Consider the following 12,292-nt stretch of genomic DNA (forward strand, 5'->3'; position numbering starts at 1 on the left):
GTAGTTTATGAATGGTGAGTAATATTGGGGAGATAGGGGTGTGGGGTGCAGGTAGTTTATGAATGGTGAGTAATATTGGGGAGATAGGGGTGTGGGGTGCAGGTAGTTTATGAATGGTGAGTAATATTGGGGAGATAGGGGTGTGGGGTGCTGGTAGTTTATGAATGGTGAGTAATATTGGGGAGATAGGGGTGTGGGGTGCAGGTAGTTTATGAATGGTGAGTAATATTGGGGAGATAGGGGTGTGGGGTGCAGGTAGTTTATGAATGGTGAGTAATATTGGGGAGATAGGGGTGTGGGGTGCAGGTAGTTTATGAATGGTGAGTAATATTGGGGAGATAGGGGTGTGGGGTGCTGGTAGTTTATGAATGGTGAGTAATATTGGGGAGATAGGGGTGTGGGGTGCAGGTAGTTTATGAATGGTGAGTAATATTGGGGAGATAGGGGTGTGGGGTGCAGGTAGTTTATGAATGGTGAGTAATATTGGGGAGATAGGGGTGTGGGGTGCAGGTAGTTTATGAATGGTGAGTAATATTGGGGAGATAGGGGTGTGGGGTGCAGGTAGTTTATGAATGGTGAGTAATATTGGGGAGATAGGGGTGTGGGGTGCAGGTAGTTTATGAATGGTGAGTAATATTGGGGAGATAGGGGTGTGGGGTGCAGGTAGTTTATGAATGGTGAGTAATATTGGGGAGATAGGGGTGTGGGGTGCAGGTAGTTTATGAATGGTGAGTAATATTGGGGAGATAGGGGTGTGGGGTGCAGGTAGTTTATGAATGGTGAGTAATATTGGGGAGATAGGGGTGTGGGGTGCAGGTAGTTTATGAATGGTGAGTAATATTGGGGAGATAGGGGTGTGGGGTGCAGGTAGTTCATGAATGGTGAGTAATATTGGGGAGATAGGGGTGTGGGGTGCTGTTAGTTTATGAATGGTGAGTAATATTGCTGAGATAGGGGTGTGGGGTGCAGGTAGTTCATGAATGGTGAGTAATATTGGGGAGATAGGGGTGTGGGGTGCAGGTAGTTTATGAATGGTGAGTAATATTGCTGAGATAGGGGTGTGGGGTGCAGGTAGTTTATGAATGGTGAGTAATATTGCTGAGATAGGGGTGTGGGGTGCAGGTAGTTCATGAATGGTGAGTAATATTGGGGAGATAGGGGTGTGGGGTGCAGGTAGTTTATGAATGGTGAGTAATATTGCTGAGATAGGGGTGTGGGGTGCAGGTAGTTTATGAATGGTGAGTAATATTGGGGAGATAGGGGTGTGGGGTGCAGGTAGTTTATGAATGGTGAGTAATATTGGGGAGATAGGGGTGTGGGGTGCAGGTAGTTTATGAATGGTGAGTAATATTGGGGAGATAGGGGTGTGGGGTGCAGGTAGTTTATGAATGGTGAGTAATATTGGGGAGATAGGGGTGTGGGGTGCAGGTAGTTTATGAATGGTGAGTAATATTGGGGAGATAGGGGTGTGGGGTGCAGGTAGTTTATGAATGGTGAGTAATATTGGGGAGATAGGGGTGTGGGGTGCAGGTAGTTTATGAATGGTGAGTAATATTGCTGAGATAGTGGTGTGGGGTGCAGGTAGTTTATGAATGGTGAGTAATATTGGGGAGATAGGGGTGTGGGGTGCAGGTAGTTTATGAATGGTGAGTAATATTGCTGAGATAGTGGTGTGCGGTGCTGGTAGTTTATGAATGGTGAGTAATATTGGGGAGATAGGGGTGTGGGGTGCAGGTAGTTTATGAATGGTGAGTAATATTGGGGAGATAGGGGTGTGGGGTGCAGGTAGTTTATGAATGGTGAGTAATATTGGGGAGATAGGGGTGTGGGGTGCAGGTAGTTTATGAATGGTGAGTAATATTGCTGAGATAGGGGTGTGGGGTGCAGGTAGTTTATGAATGGTGAGTAATATTGGGGAGATAGTGGTGTGGGGTGCAGGTAGTTTATGAATGGTGAGTAATATTGGGGAGATAGGGGTGTGGGGTGCAGGTAGTTTATGAATGGTGAGTAATATTGGGGAGATAGTGGTGTGGGGTGCAGGTAGTTTATGAATGGTGAGTAATATTGGGGAGATAGGGGTGTGGGGTGCAGGTAGTTTATGAATGGTGAGTAATATTGGGGAGATAGGGGTGTGGGGTGCAGGTAGTTTATGAATGGTGAGTAATATTGGGGAGATAGGGGTGTGGGGTGCTGGTAGTTTATGAATGGTGAGTAATATTGGGTGTGGTGGTGAGGTCACATTATTTGTCCAGTTTCTTTAACTATCTTTAACAATTTTATGTTGATTATTATTATGTCAAATCTCACATTCACTGATCAATATATATTTTTTTGTGCCAAAACGGCAAAAACTTGCAAATTTTATTTAAATAACAATGCTCTTCTTGCTGAATAAGGCAAGCGAAAATTTGTGTTTACAATAATTTCGCAAAAATCATTCTGAACTTAATGAAAAAAATATATTTCATTTTGTTTGTTTATTATCAAATTATTGTAAACTTATCTGCAATATATTTAGTTGGATTAAGCTAAATTAAATTGCGCTTGTTGTAATAAGGTTAGATAACTTTTCTAAGGTTCTTTTGGTACAAAATTATTAATTTTTATATTATCATAAATAAAAAAACATCTTCAGACGAATAAGATAAAATTTAAAAAATGACTTAATTTTGATGAGTTTCTGCTAATTATATTTTTTTCGTAATGTTGAAATAGAATTTAGCAGAGTTACTCATTAAACAAATTTTCTCTCAGCAAATTTGGCAGAAGACAACCTTGCTTTGTAAACCAAACTACCGAATTAGGGACGGTAATAATAATAATAATAATAATAATAATAATAATAATAATAATAATAATAATAATAATAATAATGATAATAAAATGATAATAATAATAATAATAGCAATAATAATAATAATAATAATAATAATAATAATAATAATAATAATAATAATAATAATAATAATAATAATAATAATAATAATAATAATATCATATCTTCACTTTTATAAGTACATGAACAAGGTATACAGACCATAGCTGACATCAGTGACATAATACTATATAAAAAGTTACTTGTTATGCTGATCATTTCCAGCAAATTAGGTCAGTTTTGTCCCAGGATGCGACCCACACCAGTCCACTATCACCAAGGTACCCATTTTGTGGAAAATAATTTCCCAAAATTATGCTGTGTAAATAAACCTGAATAATACATTACTATTGTTCTGTTGAGTGCATTTTAAATAAGAGAACCAGCAAGGGAAGCTCTGCGCCTGCACTGAGGAGGAGGAGGAGTCGCCATTGTTTTTTTGAATGTGATACAAGCATGTTAATGTAATGTGCTTAAATTTTCGCCACTCTAGGGGTTATATTGGGCTTAAAACCTCTCAAATAGGAGCTGAAATTGTTGGATGTGCAATCCTGCATAATTTGATCATTAAGCAGATGAACAAGACAGCTCCAGGAACCTCAGATAAGCTACCTAAATTATGTTTGTAATTCTGGCCAGTATTATCATCATAAATTTGGGTAGAGAGGGAGTTCTGTACATGACACACAGTAATCTCCAGACTAATTGGTGAGTGTTTTGATTATAAATTCTCCTTCTGTTATATAAATGTGTATATGTAATCATTTATTAATTTTAATATACAGTCCACAGATTTATAATAAATTTTACCAGAATTCCTGGTGGTGTACATTTCATTTGCAATTAATATAGGTCCAGAGCAACTTGTGGAGAGATAGATTATGGTAGGTATCGAAGGGGGACATTTTTTGCGACCTAGGTGTCCTAAAATTCCTACTTGTCTCTGTAACTTTGATTAAAATTAATTATCTTTGTTACTATTTACTTGTATGTATGTAATGAAGTTCATCCAGGTAAATGTAATTTTCCACAATTTAGTTGCCTGTTGGTCCTTCGAACCGGATGTAATTAGTGAAGTCATTAATTAGTGAATTAATTACTTAATAATTATATGTGAAATGACAGAAGGAGGTGGATGTTAGGTCCACAAATTTACTTAATGTGTAGAGGATTATAATTATTAAAATATTAATTTTGATAAGCCAAGTCTGGCAAGGATAAGTCAAGTCTGGCTAAGATTTATATTAATATGTATTTAAAATTTATGTTATAATTTCCTTACATGAGTAATTGCTAAGCTCAAGTGTAGCTGGAATTCATATTAATGCATTTAAAATATATATTATAATTTCCTTACATGTGTAATTGCTAAGTTCAAGTGTAGCTTAAATTATTAATGTATATTTAAAGTTTATATTATAATTTTCTTACATGTAATTGCTAAGCTCAAGTGTAGCTAGGATTTATTCAAAGGTAAGTTGTAATATTTACCTTTATAAAGTGCATAATTAAGTACATAATCAGTGTTATTAATTAAGATGAATTTAATACATTGCACCATGGGTGAAAATTAGGAAATTAATGTAGAAGACAAACATGTGGAATATAGAGCAAAAAAAATCATCATTGCAGTCTAGAAAAGGTCATGTAGCAAAAACATACAGTAAGTGTTTGGAAGTATTGAATAAAGAAACTGTGAATACTGATGATTTAAAATTGTATTTAGATGCTTTAGTGAATAGATATGATTCATGCAAATTATATTATAACAAACATGAAGGATATTTGTTAGTAAACTGTGTAGATAAGACTGAAATAGATCTTATGATTAATCAGTATTATGAATTAGAGGAAAAGATTCTTTCTTGTAAAAGTCAGGCTTTGAATAAATTAAAAGGTGTAAACCAGGCAGTTAATCAATCTGCCTCAACAAGTAAGATGTATTTTCCAAAACTCCCAGAATTATGTTTACCTGTATTTAATCCTTGAGAAAATTGGGAGGAGTTTTAATCTATTTTTAAAGCAGCTGTGCATGACAGGAGCGACCTAGCCTGTGCAACTAAATTATTTTACCTCAAAGGACAGGTAAGAGATGCTCACATACTCATACAAGCCTTTCCCAATGTAGATGACTCTTACAATGAAGCAGTTGACTTGTTAAAAGTCACTTATGGTAATATAGAACAAAGTAGGTTAGATCTAGTAAATATCTTTGTTAATTTAAAATCTCCAGATCACACTTACAAAGGTTTACAGCAGTTTAGGGTTAAACTGGAGAGCACTCTAAAACTTCAAGTAATAAATATTATCTGAAGGAATCAGAATGGTTATTGAGTGTCATTGTACAGAATGAATTAAGCTGTAAAACACTTGAATGACTCTCGAACAAGTATCACAAGCGTTATTTTGGTCTGGAGGAAATAAGACTAGGTCTACAAGAATTAATTGTTCAGTTGCAGACCAGTCAACCAACTCATTTTAAAGATGCAACACATAATAACTCTGAAGTATCTGTCAAGTTTCACAAAGGGAAACATTATCCCAATAGTAATAATCAAAATTCATTTCCTAAAATTAGTTGCATAGGTACATATCAAGCAGCAAGAATCAGAAATAATGATTCTCCACTAGGTAAGAAGAATAAGTACCCTCCTAAGAGTAGCCAAGTTAATAAGAAACCAGTCAAAGAAAAGAGAGATTGTCTCTTCTGCAAGGGTACTCATTTTTCTAAGAATTGCAATGCATACAATCCATGGAATGATAAAGTTGAAAGATTGGAGGAACTTGACAGATGTATCAGGTGTTTAGGTAATCACAATGTAAAGGATTGTTATGCCAAATTAAACAACTGTTATCAATGTCACAAAGGAAGACACCATATAGTCATGTGTAAGGGTCTATATGATAATGTTGATAATAATGATAATGTTGACAATCCTGACACAACAGTAGCTAATGTAAAAATTGCTGCTAATGTTAATAATGATGGTTTTGCTGAAGTAGCCTTACCTGTGTTACAGGTAAAAATTGATGATAAAAGGCATAAATCAAAAAATGTAACTGCATTATTGGACCAGGGATCCCAACGTACTTTCATAAAACGTAAATGTCTTGATGGTATGAAAGTACAGATGGCAGGTCCTACAACTCTAAAATTATCTGGTTTTCTCTCAGATAAAAGGGCTCAATTGTATGACACTGTTTATGTAACTGTCAGGTTGGGCAATGAGGAAAAACGTGTTAATGCAGTAATTGTAGATAGACTTCCAGAGAAAATATCTACAGTAGGGCTTAGTAAAGCTACAGAAAGACTTTCACATAATGTAAATTTAGCACCTTCTGTAGGCCCAATAAATATTTTGATAGGTAGTGACTATTATGCCTCCTTTGTAAAGGGTATGGTAAAGAAATGTGGTGTCACTCTTTTGAAGACTGCAGGAGGCCATGTAATGTATGGTAGGATTCCTTGTAATAATAATTCATGACTAGAGGAAACTACAAATACCATCACTGTGTGTCTTACTCATGAAATCGTGCCCCAGTATAATTCTTCCATAGAGGATGGTGTTGAGCCAGTGCATAAATTGTGGGAATTAGACAGCATTGGAATAAATGTAAATGAAGAAAGTCCAGACGATTCCTTTACTCAGGAACAATACATGAGAGATGTAAAATTTGAATCTGGACAATACTCTGTATGACTTCCGTGGAGACTGAACCATCCAGAATTGCCCACTAATTACAGAATGGCATATGGACAATTAAAGGCTCAGCAAACTAAGTAAGACACCAGAATTGTTGACAGCCTATAATGATATAATTACTGAACAATGAATTAATAAATTTATAGAAGAAGTGCCTCCTGAGCAAGCCAAAATTTATGGTTATTATTTACCACATCACGGAGTGAAGAAGGATTCTAAGACCACTCCTCTGAGGATTGTGTTTAATTGTAGTGCCAGGAGTAACAAAAATGTACCTAGTTTAAATGACTGATGACAGGTCCGTCGTTGACGGAAAAATTTTGAGATATTAAATTTCATTGTTAAGAATAATGCTTTTACGGCTGACATAAGTAAAGCTTTCCTAAGAGTGGGTTAACAAGAGGCTTACCGGGATTGTACCCGCTTCTTATGGCCTGAGAATCCTAGTGGCCCACTTAGCCCTCTGAAAACCTTTCGCTTTAGGAGCGTATTATTTGGTGCTACATCCAGTCCGTTCCTACTTCAAGAGACGATAAATGCACACCTTAAACGTACGGGAAGTCCATTGAGTAAAGTAATGAGCAAATAATTTTATGTGGACAATTTCCTGGGTGTGACGTCAACTGAAGAGGAACTGTTAATGATTTATAGAGAGGCTAATAAAATAATGCAAAGTGCAAATATGCCTCTGAGGGAATGGAATAGTAATTCGTCCAAATTAAAGGACAAAATAAGTAAACATTACCCTGGAGATGAAGTACCAAAATGTAGTAATGTATTGGGTTTAACTTGGGATACTGAGAGAGATTTGTTGATGTTAAAACCTAATAATTACAGGATGCCCAATAAATTAACTAGAAGAGTTTTACTTGCTGAAGTTTCTAAATGTTTTGATCCACTAGGTTTAGTGTCACCCCTTACTATAAGAGGGAAATTATTAATACAGGAAGCATGGAAACTTAAATGTGCTTGGGATGAAATTCTACCTGAGGAATTCATTAACAGGTGGGATGAATTAATTGGTGATTATGAGAAAATTCCAATGTTGGAGTTCCCACGCCAGGTGGCCAATCCAAATGGGAAAAATGTACTCCACATTTTTTGTGATGCTTCAAAATTGGCATATGGAGCAGTTGCTTACCTTCAATGTAATAGTGTTATTTCTCTTGTTATGTCTAAGGCTAAAGTGTCTCCAATTAAATCATGTACCTTACCTCAGTTGGAATTAACAGCCATTTATGTAGGTGTCAAATTAGCTAATTATATAAGAAATAAGTTGCAGGAGATAAATATTAGCGACACTGTAATTTGGTCTGATAATGAGGTATCCTTACAATGGATTCGTAATGGAAACAGTAAAATTGTGTACGTACAAAACAGAGTCGCTGAAATTAATCAGATGCAAGAGAAGTATAATAGTTTGGGTCAGCATATGTTAACATTTAATCATATACCTGGTGAGGAGAATCCAGCTGATTTCTTGTCTCGAGGTTTACCTTATGTTAAATTTGTAAATGCTGTATCATGGTTTAAAGGACCGAGCTGGTTGGTAAATAAAGCTAATTGGCCTGCACAAAAGGCGTATATTGCTCGTGTTGAAATTACTGTGACCACGGCTCCAATAGTTTGTCCTCCCTTAGCCATTGATATAAATAGGTATTCTTCTTTACCCAAACTAATCAATGTAATTAAGTTGGTGTTTAAATTTCTAAACAAGATGAATATCTATATAAGTTTTCACATCCTTTGAATTTTGGATAAAGAGGGTACAGGAAGAAATCTATGGAAATGAGATTAAATTGATGATGGAAAGAAAAATTGTGAAAGGTTCCATAATAGAGAAATTGGGGCTGTATTTAGAGAACAATGTAATTAGGTGCAGAGGTAGGTTACAACATGCTGAATTGAGTGATTATGCTAAACACCCTATCTTACTGCCCAAAATTCATCATCTAACAAATTTAATTGTTTTAAAAGCCCATAAAAATGTAATGCATGGTGGGGTACAAGATACCTTAAATTGTATTAGGGAAACCTTCTGGATTCCACAAGGACGGCAAAGTGTAAAAAGGGTAATTAAATCTTGTGTAATATGTCGCCATGTGGATGCCAGATCCTATATATACCCAGGTCCTCCACCATTGCCAGATAAGCAATTTGAGTCGTTTAGCAACGACCTCTGCCCGCCCGCAGTGTGGAAAATAATTTCCCAAAATTATGCTGTGTAAATAAACCTGATTAATATGTTACTATTGTTCTGTTGAGCGCATTTTAAATAAGAGAACCATCAAGGGAAGCTCTGCGTCTGCACTGAGGAGGAGGAGGAGGAGTCGCCATTGTTTTTTGAACGTGATACAAACACGTTAATGTAATGTGCTTAAATTTTCGTCACTCTAGGGGTTATATTGGGCTTAAAACCTCTCAAATAAGAGCCAAAATTGTTGGATGTGCAACCCTACATAATTTAAGCATTAAGCAGATGAACAAGACAGCTCCAGGAACCTCAGATAAGCTATCTAAATTATGTTTGTAATTCTGGCCAGTATTATCATCATAAATTTGGGTAGAGAGGGAGTTCTGTACATGACACACAATAATCTCCAGACTAATTGGTGAGTGTTATGATTATAAATTCTCCTTCTGTTATATAAATGTGTATATGTAATCATTTATTAATTTTAATATACAGTCCACAGATTTATAATAAATTTTACCAGAATTCCTGGTGATGTACATTTCATTTGCAATTAATATAGGTCCAGAGCAATTTGCGGAGAGATAGATTATGGTAGGTATCGAAGGGGAACATTTTTTGCGACCTAGGTGTCTTAAAATTCCTACTTGTCTCTGTAACTTTGATAAAAAATAATTATCTTTGTTGCCATTTACTTGTAATTATCTAATGAGATTCATCCATGTAAATGTAATTTTCCATATATTTTACTGACTGGTGAACATAGACAACCAGTGTAAGAAAAAACGCCCAATGTTTCCACCCTTTCACCTGGATTCGAACCCAGATCCTCACCATGTGAAGCGAGAGCTTCAGCCACCAGGCCAGTTTGTCAGACATTTGTCACCGTCCTGCTGTTGACATATGCATTAATATGCACACAAACGTTTGAGGAATCACATATAATTAAACAATTAGAATGCTGATACGTAGTGGAATCTAAATTGTAGTGAAACGACTCACGGACAGTAATTCAACAAAGTGAAAGTGGGTTTTTTTAACTAAAAATGTGGAATCACACACAGTGCCACATACCCAGGTGTAATGTTGTTTCCATATATGCCCAGGTACCCATTTTATAATGAGAGGTGAACAGGGGCAGCAGGTGTCTTATAGAAACAAGTCCTAATGTTTTTCAGAGAAAGTCGTAATACAGAGTAAAATACAATTAAGATATCTAAGAAAGAACTGCATTAGTTTTACAAAATAAATACAGCATACACTCTGACAAACCTGAGTGACAGTAGTTGCAGAGAACAATGAGGTGTCATAAACCCACTGTGAGCAAGATGAAGTTGAGTTGGAAAATACATCTGGCTGACATTGTTCAGTAATATTGTTCCTGAGTGTCCAGACATGACACTGGTCACCCTCTGGGATGGCCCACTCAGTAAAGTTCTCCTCGTAATGGGTACTGTTGTCATCACAGTTTGGCACCGCACATCTGGGAAAATAAAGTTATACATTAATTAAATATGGCATTGAAATAAATACAGGCATGCTGTACATAAGTGTAATATTCTCTATCTCTTGAAGTAATGTTTGCAGAATTATGCAAAGTTATATTTCTAAAATCTACAATATACAAATAACCGGCTCATAGAAGAAAGAAGCTTATGGTGATGTTTCAGTCAGACTTGGACCATTTATAAATCACAGTGACATACGATGGTTGTTATTTGATTGATTCGTCAGGAGCTGCGTCCTGACACAGGTCTTAATCCTAAGATGACCCGTCTGAGGTACTCGAAGGAGATGTTCTTTTAATTTAGCTCTTTAGTGGCCGCTATCATGGTCTTGTTATAGTTCCTGTGCGTTTCACAGCAAAACATTTTATGTACTACAGTGGGGTGAGGTACTCTGGCCCCCTCCATGTTTGTCTCTGGGCCCTATGTTGGATGGTCAGGTAAATTTACAAACATACTAAGAATTCAGTTTTGTTCATCATGCATATATATTCATGAAGGTCTTTACAACAGTTCTGAATGTCTCTTTTTTCCGAGCCTATCAGATCGCACATATCAGTAAATCACGTGAGTGTCGACATCATTTGATGGCTCTGAGCATCACATGATAGCTTGCTCTGTTCCTTCTGACTGCAGTGCTCTTCCTTGGTGACTGCTGCTGTGTTACGGATGACACGTTGTCTGTAGTCTGTTCATGAATCATGGGGACCGTTGGCTGCTGTTGTCGGCTGGAAGGTCAGGCAGAAGTATCAAATGATAGCTGAGCAAGGGCACGACCCCGTCGCTGATGCTTCCTCAGTTTCCTTCATCGCTATGACTGGGAAAGTGGCCCTGAATTACGTGTTACTGTAGTCTCCTCGGGACAAGACTGTTGCTAAGTGGTTAGGGCTTTACTTTATAATGCAGGCTGGATAACAGGGGGTTTCCAGCCTGTCCTGACACAGTGAAGCCTCTAAGGGCTGGTATATACATACATATATATATATATATATATATATATATATATATATATATATATATATATATATATATATATATATATATATATATATATATATATATATATATATATATATATATATATATATATATATATATATATATATATATATATATATATATATATATATATATATATATATATATATATATATATATATATATATATATATATACATATATATATATATATATATATATATATATATATATATATATATATATATATATAGTAAGTTTGGGGTGCCAGGTGTAAATGATAATGGGAGCCCTTTGATTGAACTTTGTATAGAAAGGGGTTTAGTTATAGGTAATACATATTTTAAGAAAAAGAGGATAAATAAGTATACAAGATATGATGTAGGGCGAAATGACAGTAGTTTGTTGGATTATGTATTGGTAGATAAAAGACTGTTGAGTAGACTTCAGGATGTACATGTTTATAGAGGGGCCACAGATATATCAGATCACTTTCTAGTTGTAGCTACACTGAGAGTAAAAGGTAGATGGGATACAAGGAGAATAGAAGCATCAGGGAAGAGAGAGGTGAAGGTTTATAAACTAAAAGAGGAGGCAGTTAGGGTAAGATATAAACAGCTATTGGAGGATAGATGGGCTAATGAGAGCATAGGCAATGGGGTCGAAGAGGTATGGGGTAGGTTTAAAAATGTAGTGTTAGAGTGTTCAGCAGAAGTTTGTGGTTACAGGAAAGTGGGTGCGGGAGGGAAGAGGAGCGATTGGTGGAATGATGATGTAAAGAGAGTAGTAAGGGAGAAAATGTTAGCATATGAGAAGTTTTTACAAAGTAGAAGTGATGCAAGGAGGGAAGAGTATATGGAGAAAAAGAGAGAGGTTAAGAGAGTGGTGAAGCAATGTAAAAAGAGAGCAAATGAGAGAGTGGGTGAGATGTTATCAACAAATTTTGTTGAAAATAAGAAAAAGTTTTGGAGTGAGATTAACAAGTTAAGAAAGCCTAGAGAACAAATGGATTTGTCAGTTAAAAATAGGAGAGGAG

The 12,292-nt window shown here is 36.1% G+C and overlaps 1 protein-coding gene across 1 annotated transcript in view; it reads right to left on the bottom strand.

Annotated features, from left to right (window-relative positions):
- Positions 1 to 12,292, bottom strand: part of LOC128705166 (organic cation transporter protein-like) — a 131,413-nt gene that overhangs the window by 117,838 nt on the left and 1,283 nt on the right. The window contains exon 3 of the mRNA XM_070104238.1: positions 10,046 to 10,256. Within this exon, the coding sequence (XP_069960339.1) occupies positions 10,046 to 10,256 (211 nt within the window). The remainder of the gene's footprint in view (positions 1 to 10,045; positions 10,257 to 12,292) is intronic.

This window comes from Cherax quadricarinatus, chromosome 89 (genome assembly GCF_038502225.1).
Source record: "Cherax quadricarinatus isolate ZL_2023a chromosome 89, ASM3850222v1, whole genome shotgun sequence".
NCBI lineage: Eukaryota > Metazoa > Arthropoda > Malacostraca > Decapoda > Parastacidae > Cherax > Cherax quadricarinatus.